A 9,909-nucleotide genomic window follows, 5' to 3' on the forward strand; every position below is an offset into this window, starting at 1 on the left:
ACATTTCACTTAAAGATGATTAACAAGCTTGAAAAGTAAAAAGTCGGCTGATTCCTAAAAACAGTGAACGTACTTTTTGGATGAAAACAACATTGCGAGGAGGAATTTTTACGTGTACAGACGAAATCAATTTCAACGAACAAAAACAGGTGGAAAATGTAGTACTTTTTACCTAGAGGTGCAAATTTTTAACATAAATATGCAAAACGCTGCCCCAAAAAACTCCAATTTTCTTCGCCGCAATTTCATAATTTACATCAGTGCGTTTTCGCGGGTTATTTCATGCCACAATTAAGCGTAAAGAGCTAGCGTATCCTCCGACATTCATTTGCGCAACGCGTAGGAGACTTCACAAGTAAACGCAAAATAATTAAACTTCAACAGAGGTTTATAAGTGACTTCGCAAAGTTTGAATCATGGCTTACCAAGTCATTAAACTGTTTAGCTGGTGTGAATGAAAATAATGTGCTGACTGTTTTCGTAATGCAGTTCCATTTTGCGTATCTTATCGTGTTTACAAATCTGCTTTTAAAACTTGTGTTTATAGTGTAGTAAGGAGCAAAGATAAGCTCATCGTTGCTGGCAACACTGACTCGCCGTCAACGAACCGAAAACAGTGGCCGCTTTCAGCTCTAACTTAGTAACCGAGTTTGGACACCGATTAATCTTTAGCGAGTAAATGTTACCAAGCAAGACAGCTTGAAACCGAAGGAGGCGTCCTGTGATTATGTTCGCGAAGGTACTTAAGTCATTTAGCCATCCTCGACGATACACATACCTCGGCTTTTGGAACACCCTCAGGAACTTCCTGACGCCAAGTTTCCTTCCCTCGTAAGGACAGAAAAGTGAGTGATTCGGACATCGTACAAACTTCAACATCATCCCGTCGAATATCGCATCCTACATGGGTCAAAGAGAAGCCCGATTTTAATAGTTAATGCCCGGGATCGCACTGAAAACTCCTATTTTTCTTGCACAGCAAATTTTTACATAAAGGCCTGCTGCGTCCCATTGTTTACCCCGCCAATGATATCTCTCTTGCCAATTACAAATGCCCTCTATGTTAGCTGTGAAACAATTGATTTTAATCAAACACAACCTGTTCGCAGTTCTGACTAACGTTCAAGTACGTCTCAATCATTTAAAGGGACTGCAAGCGAACGAAAGTACGCGTTTACAGCTTCCAGTGTGTTATTAAATTAGTACAGCCCAAGACAGGCAGCACGAAAGTGGGAAATTACAATATTCTCCCGTTTGATGTGATAATTAGTTCAGTCCGCGAGCTTTACTGGGCGTATGAATAACGAAGTTAAGACTGCTAGGATGACTGTCAAAACAACAGCACGATATATCAACCACAGAAGATGGCAGGATGCAGAAACGACGGAGAAATAAGATGGAAGGAAAGGCTATGGCTAGGAACAGAGAAAATACGGCTTTGGAAGAAGTTGTTAGAAACGGGGAAAACGGTTGGTTAGACTTTCACAAATGCGATAGTGCGGATATGGTTTACAAAATTGAACAGCAACAAAACTTTTCCTAAAAATCTAACTTTCTTCGTTTTATTCTAAAAGGAAAACCACACGAACGGGTTAAATATATCGCCTTTTATATGTTTAACGATTTTAAAAAAGACAACCATCATTTAAAAACAGGCTAAAATATCAACAGGGAATGAACATTACGAGGTATCCTTTTGCATCGTTTTTATTTATTTATGTATTTATTTATTTATTTATTTTTAAGGAATTCCAGGAAAAAAGCAGTTAAAAAATAATTTTGCTTATTGCCTGTGTGGTCTGCTACAAAGTTAATACTGCTAACCTTTCAATTAGCACTAATGAGACAAGGCCAGACTCGTTTTCGTACATATTAACAGCCGGTTATTTCAACAAACATCTTTCGCCATATAACAGCGTATGTAGATAAAGGCAATTACTTTAAATGCCCGTGTAATATAAAACAACTATATTGACGATCGATCACGCAAGATAAAACGATAGAGATCTTCCCGAATGGTAAAGTGTTAAAAAATCGATAAAATGGACTGGAATATATTGCTTTGGCTAAAACAGACAATCCGTTGACTTATAACCACGGAAATTGAAACTTCGATGCGGAAGCCAAGTGTAAAGCTTGCTAATTTTTCTGAATATTTTCCCATTAGCTGTGTTTCTTAAGTGACGAGTTGAATACATGCATTTAAAGATAAAAGTACGATGACGAACATTTCAAACATTTCTGACAAAGAGCGGTTTAAATAAATTGCTTTTCATCAAACACGCTTCAGTCAGAGGAAGCCACTTCAGTGTTCAAATGCAACCGACGCGAGGGAGCAAGGAAAGTGACTGGTTCGTTTATACTTTGATTGATCGACTCGCTGATTGGTCAATTCATGAAATCAACAAGAGGCGAGCATAACTGCATAAAAAGCAGAGACTAATAGCAAACGGTGAATTCTAAACAATAGGGGAAAGAGTTTCATAAAAGACTCTATTTTGAAAGTCAATATATATTTAAATGTCAACCAGACTATTGAAATAATATTGCCCTATGAAAAACGACAAATAGGTGAAAAGCACCAAAGACGAAATTTTGACCCTCCAATGTGACTTGTTAGAAGGACTAAGCCCTTGTGTCGCATCAAAAAAAAAAAAAAAAAAAAAAAAAAAAAAATTCCTTGGTGTGCTTATTTACTCTGCTGGAGTTTTTATTTGCTAATGAACTGACAGAAGACTGCTGACACTTTAATTATGCCTATTCAATGTGTACGTTTATTGAACGAAAGAAGACGAGAGCGGAAAAAAACTCCATACAGCGAACGGGGCAATATTGCAATGGTACACGTCCACCGTTGAGCTGTACACTTCAGTGGAAAAACTCGTCGTCACAAGATTAATAAGGAAGCATCGTAAGTGACATCGAAAGATAATGGATCATTTAGCGGTCGATAAAAAGGTAGATAGCACGGTTGACGAAAATGCTGGTCTTTCAAAAGATATCAGTATTTTTGTTACGATATTGCACATTGGTAACAAGTTACTCGTCCGACCTACTGTCGCCTAATTTTTGCGTGCTTACGGGCGTGAATTTAACCACTGACATGAAACAAAGAAGCAAGGTTTGATGTGCTTGCGCAAAGTCAAAAAGTCGACCGCGGTTCATTTTTACGTCCACGTAAGTGGTTCATAAGTTTTCACTCTCTAATTGCGGATCTAAAGCCAACAAAATACACATTCGTAGGCACGCACGCACGCACGCACTCACCCACCCACGAACTTAAAGCGACAGTATTCAAAAAAAAAAAAAAACGATTTATTTTAAGTTGGGCAATAAGATCCATGTACCCTTGCAAGTACAAAGTGTACAAAGTTCTACTGCCGGCGAATTGTACTTAACTTCTTCCTCTTTTACTAAAGCATAACCATGAGGAACATTTTTCTCCCGCAATTACGTTCAGTTTGCGAACCAGGCAACAACACCTTAATGCGAGCGAGACAGTTTTCCTGTTTGCTGTCAATGAAAATTGTCTTATTACAGAAAACGTGCATACTGTGCATCGCAAGCACATACATGTAAAGTCATTGAGTCAACAACATGAATTATTAACAAAAACTTCCGCTTCAAGAAAACTGCGTAAATGTGACAAAGGCCTGACGCGCGCGATAATTTTTAAATCGGAACGGAGGGACAGAAAACAAACTTTACAGTTTCAAACGCGTTGAATCCGATAAAATTTTGTTACACTTGGCAATCAAGGAACTCAACCCGAAAACTTTCGTGTGATTGTTCCCCTTTTAAAAGCAGCTGATATTATGAGGACCTTTGATATCTCTTTATCGTTTTAAGCATATGTTCTTTATTCATACTCTTTAACGTCGACTAGAGTGTTTGCCGAGTTTTTTAAATTTTCCATTAGCAAAATAACGTATCATTCAAACAGAGCAAAAATATAATCCCAATAGTTTCATTTCTATCCCGAGAAAGCATGTGTACCATCCGATATACAACGGAAAACGTTCTCGCTTTTTGACGGCAGTTTAAAAATATGTGTGAAACAATCCGAAAGTTCCTGGCGTAAGTTGCGACGTGCCTAGTTAATTACGCACAAAGGAAGACTTAATAAAAAGGATTTATGACACAATATCTGATATTGGCTAATTTTATATCTCGGTCACAAACCAACCAAATAAAATAAAGGACGCCAAAGCGAGAGAAAAATATCAAAATGCAAATTACTAACCGCACACGTTCAACTCTTACGCACATAGACATTCTTTTGCTTTATTTGTTGAACGCGTTCCGTCGATCCGACAAGAGTTCATCTAAAGCTCACTTAGTTTATTTTGTGGCAACAGAATTGATATAATAAAAGGAAAGGATTTGAGACGGATTTCCTTTCATTATCAAGCTTAAAACAGTACAAGCGTCTTAGGTAGTCTTTCTTTTCCAAAGAATGATTCTCAAAAATCAAGGATCGAGAGGGCTTAAAAATTAAAAGTCTCAGTACACATTTAGGCAAATATCGTGTTCGAGATCAAAGTTGAATATGCTCCAAAGCTCGCCGTCTTATTAATTTTACAGATCAATTTAATAATATAAAGAATGAAGGACAGTTTTTTATAAACTAAGAATGTGGACATGTGCTGTTTCACATGTTTTAATAAGCGAGTAAAAATACGGCAAAATGAGATATGCATCACGTACGATTAAAACTTACAATCCAGTTTCGTTTGTAATTAAAACGTCGCAGAAATTGTCTCTGTAAGGTGATTTTGCTCATGAACTTTAAAATATCTTTAAATTTCCGAAGCGAAAGTTAATAAAGCAAGTGTCGACTGAAGATGTTTGGGTTTATGGTCTCCACAAGATGCATTACATTTAGATAAACATTTTGGCGTCTTTTGCCTAATTTGGCGAAAAAGCGAGCAAAATCGGAAACTATAATATGCAAAATCAATGGCGCGATCTTTTACACACCAAATAACCCTCACTGGCACCAATTTTTGCACGTACGGCAGACTAAAGTTATAATGCTTTATTTTCAAGATAACATATCGCCCTATGTTTCTGCTCAATCGTTTTAATTGGCAACATGAGATCACGTGATTACACTTGTTCCGCTTTGTTCCCGTGAAATCCATTTCAATACATTTGTCGACCAAAGTTCACGATAAAAAACAATTTTCTCGGGCGAAAAGACAAAATTAACGTCGTTTAATTCGTGACTCGTTATAGTTCCCTTTCTTTGTCTTTTTTTCCAATAAACGTAATTGACTTTTCACCACAATATTATTTTGGCTTTTTTTAGGGGAAAAAAAAGTGAGACAAGTTAGTCAACCTGACCTCTCAGAGCAATACAAAACGAATGGCGCCTCCCACGCCAAATGTGTTGTTTACGGTTCGTAAATTGTAAACATTTGGTAATTACAAAGCTATAAACAATGGTTTCTAAAACTATTTAGACGCGTATTTTCTTTTTCGACTGAAAGAGTTAATTATTTATTAAAGCATGGAAACTGAAAGAATTCTTTTCACCAGATAGAATTATTTACTTAAAACAACCCCAAATTTGCTAAATAATATCAAAAGTTTCGATTTTTGTCTCAAGTACAAAATGATACTAAAAAGTTGCATGCCAAGAGAGGACAATTGCAAAATGGCGAATCCTTTTTTTTAGGTTTTCTACAAGAAAAACAATTTCCACGAGCCTGAGTGCCTGAGTGCCAAGCCAGATTACGTAGTCGTGGAAGACTTCGAAGGCCCATTTTGCAAAAAGAGTAAGGAAAAAGAATGATTGGACAAGCTGGAAAATGACACCAGAAAGTGATTGCAGGATGGCAAATCCTTTTTTAAAGTTATCCACAAAACAAGCAATTTCCACGAGCCTGAGTGCTGTTTGTCTGCCAAGCCAGATTATGTAGTTGTGAAAGACTTGGAAGGCCTCATTTTGCAATTGTCAGCGAAAAAAATGATTGGGCAAGCTGAAAAAAGGCACCAATAAGCAATTGCAAGATGGCGAATCCTTTTTAAGGTTATCCACAAAACAAGCGATTTCCACGAGTCTGAGTGCTGTTCGTCCGCCAAGACAGAGTAAGTGCTTCTGGAAGACTTTACAGGCCTCATTTTGCAATTGCCAGCGAAAAAATAATTGGACAAGCTGGAATATGGCATAAAAAACCTATTAGAGCAGCAACTTATCTACTGAATACTACTGCGTGGTTACTTTGGAGCAAATAAATACAAACTTATAAGGCTTCTACAACTAATGATTAGTTTTGTGAATCGGCAAACACACGAATTCTCGTTAAAAATAAAGACTAAAATAAAACTCAAATAGGCAAAATCAGAGTATATCTGGGAGTCGATGAGCGTACGCCATGTTGGCGGTAATGAATTGCTGTAAACCTCATTATGAAAGCGAGGCTAAGTGCAAAGTTTCCATTCATATGCAAACATAACTAATTTTAATATTAAAAGCTTTCGCTTAGCCTCGCTTTCATAATGAGGTTCACAGCAACTCGGAAATGGCCTGTAAATCCTCATTAAAACATCGCGTGACAATTCATTGTGGTTTTCATGACCAACAATGTGGACACGGACACGTCACGTGACCCTTTCCTCCTCTACTAAATCTCGTTTGATTACAGCATACGGCATCCTTGAGGTAAAAACCGCGTGGCCAGATCGCAGCAACGGCTATTGGAATCCAAAAACAAAATTGGAGACAAACAATAATTCTAAAATGTTTTAAAATACACAACAATAATGCCACTTTATTTTTTACCAAATATCTCTGAAAAATGCGTGGTTATCCCCAATCTTCTTTTTGGAATCTAACACCCCCCTGGGAAGATCTACTTTTCCCGCACAGTGACCGAAAGAACCTTCATATTCGACGTCCTTAAAAAGATCGCGTTTATCAGACCACCCCGTGATGCGCAGAACGCATGCGCAGTAACAAAAGAATCCACTGTGACAGCACCAGCGTACTACGCCGTATAAATTGGGCCTTGATTAGCCGGCTCGTTTCTTTTTTAAACACAAACGAGACGCTGTGGGAGCGTATATACTTGGGCGTCGTTGTATTAGGCGTATTTGAGCATGCACGTTAGTTCAGTCTTTGATGACTGGTGAGCGATAAAAGACTCGCTGAGAGTCTAAAGCATCACTTTGTATTTGCGAGATATATAGTTCAACCGAAAATGTCACGCAAAGGAGCAAAATAATACATTACTAAACATGTCGGAATTTGTAACCATGAAGTGCATCTAAGATAATGATGAGTTTTGGCGACAAGGGAGTTTTGTGCGAATACCTCTCCACCCAAATACCCTTATTTCCTGGGCTTTTTGAGACAGATGGTTCAGCTTTTTCACTGGTAACACGATCTGGACGCACGATCGCGTCGAAACGTACACCTGGGAAATCCAACACGATTATTTTTGCAAAAAAAATAAATTCCCTTGAGGAGATCTCAATTCAGTTACGTTTATTTTCACTGGAACACCTTTTTCCTTTGGTAGACTAGGTACAGTAACCTTTATAGTTTTCTCCGACACATGACTATCATCATCCAACACAATTGCAACAGATTTTGCTGATCATGCACAATCGCGAACATCCTACTTGTGAAACGTGCCAAACTACACGATTATATATAAAAAACGAGTATAGATGAATAATTTAAAACAATCAGAAAAATCACTACATTTACCACAAGGGGTACGAAAGTGGAGCAACTGCTTTCCATTTTGGTTTGTTGACAATGTGTCCATTAGTTCATTTGGAGCATTGAATATCTCTTTCTTTTTCTTTGAGTTCGCGCACCAACCCGTCCCGAAAACGCTCAACATCTTTTGGTGTGGGTCTACCGCGAACGGCGTGTGTATTTGTATGTGGAATGAGCGTATTAGACGACATTTGTCGCTTTAACTCAGTCGCGCCTTTTCAGCAAAACGGCAACGCAAAAACCATCATTTAGTCACCAATGAGATGCCGCCTCAAACCACAAGGTAAATAAACAAAGAGTGTCTTGGTCGTTATCACTACAAAAATCACGCTTCGATCGCATTTTCTCACAAATTCATTCGTTTTTTTTAACTTACTATAACGCTTGTGTTATAAGTATCCCTCACTGCGGTATAACTAGCTTCAATTCTCCAAAAACAAGCAAAGGCGTCCCTTTCATTCCATATCCGACTGCTACCTGCTCGCTCGCTGTTTTTAGAGAGCAAACGTGAGATTCACCTCTGAGGAACTGAAAACAGCGAGCGAAAAATGAAGTATAAACATAATCATGTGGTCATTCATCTCTGCCACCAAAACAAAGGCATTAAATTATTCCCCTTACGGTTTCAAGTCGCCACTTAATGCTCACATTTCCGCATTTAACACTGTAGATTTTTTGATTTCGTCCACCGATAACTTGGTTGAATCACACAGCACCCAGAAGCTCCTGACGTACCACATTTCGCAACGACTGAAATCATCCTTTACTTCCATGAAATTAACACCGCCACTCGGAAACACTTTCTTGCATATCAAAAATATTACATGTACCTGCGAAGTTTATGAATATTACTACGCAACCATACCATTTAACAGAGCGACAACTTAAACTTTGTCACATTCGCGATCCATCGACAGACAAGCCCAGTCGAGCCCGCACTCAGCGCACGCGCAGCAGACCCCTATTGGCCATTTGAGACTTACCAAGAAATCCTATTTTATACCTTGGGCCCCGCCCAAGTAAAAAGGCGATCGTGGAAACTAATCGGAGAGTTTCAAAACAAATGAACTACTTTCTGGTTTGCTGCTATATTAGAGGACAATGTTCTTGAAGAAAAGTTCTGCATTTCACACGTGCTTCTCGACTAACTATTCATTTTACGTGCGCTATCTCAGCTGAGGGCGTCGGAGGTTTTTTTTTTTTAATTCCACAGCCCTTAAAGAAAAAGAAGAACAGGAATCGCTAAACTAGCTAAAGCTAACAAACCTGTTAAGTTTCATGGAGATCTGCTACAAAAACTGGCTGAATATAAAACTTTGAAATCTGATGTAACATGCATTAGCGGTAAAGGGTGTTAGAGTTTTACTAACTACAAATTATACTTATCTCTTATCTTATAACAGTTGTTTTTATCTGAATTTGATATAAGCAGTACCCACGTTTCTTAATCGTTTTTAACTCGCGAATTGCGCATGCGCAATGAACGAGTATCGTAAGGTAAGAAAATGTCTCTAGCTCGGGCGTTCCATCGATCGCTCCACGGGCTGTAAATTTTCAGCAAATATGGGGTACTCTCACGGCTCGCTTAAGTTTCTCTCCTCCTTCAATTAAAATACACGTCATTGGAGAAATAGCCTAAACAACACTCGACCGCCGAAAAGAGGATATTGGGGATTTTGAGAATCTCAATCAATTCGATGAATTGCACAACCTCTCGAACGATTAACCGAAGTGCGGACTTTATATGGATTTTTAAATACTGGGATGGAGAACGCTACATTACGGTTAATGTTGTTTTCAGTACGGTAAATGCGGTAAAGTATGAATACAGAATATGTTCCCTTCGGGAGTTGATCCCGGGATATACAGATTACAAGGCCGAGGACCTGTCACGACACCAACCGAGCAATACTGTCCAAGGGTTGAAAAAAATACACATAAGAGTGACGACGCGGATCTATTGAACGCTGATTAGGACGCCCACAGCGGTGTTTCTTTGCTACATTAACGAACAACTGCCGCTCATACTCTAGGTATGAAAAGTAAAGAACCAATTTCGGCCTAATCCGAAATATCATTTCATTCATATGTTCAATTCACGAGTTCGTCCACAAAGCGATTTGATTTTTATGGCCTGTACTTTTTGAAAGAGCTTTTAACATCACAATAACACACAA

At 38.4% G+C, this 9,909-nt stretch overlaps 1 protein-coding gene across 2 annotated transcripts in view; it reads right to left on the reverse strand.

Annotated features, from left to right (window-relative positions):
- LOC146473278 (sodium channel protein 1 brain-like) overlaps positions 1-9,909 on the reverse strand; it is a 53,919-nt gene that overhangs the window by 34,552 nt on the left and 9,458 nt on the right. For both annotated transcript variants that reach the window (XM_085118494.1, XM_085118496.1), the window contains one exon: positions 779-900. In XM_085118494.1, the coding sequence (XP_084974620.1) occupies positions 779-900 (122 nt within the window). Of the gene's footprint in view, positions 1-778; positions 901-9,909 lie in introns of those variants that run through there.

The sequence above is a fragment of the Pavona decussata genome, unplaced genomic scaffold (genome assembly GCF_977016875.1).
Source record: "Pavona decussata unplaced genomic scaffold, jaPavDecu1.1 SCAFFOLD_94, whole genome shotgun sequence".
Lineage (NCBI taxonomy): Eukaryota > Metazoa > Cnidaria > Anthozoa > Scleractinia > Agariciidae > Pavona > Pavona decussata.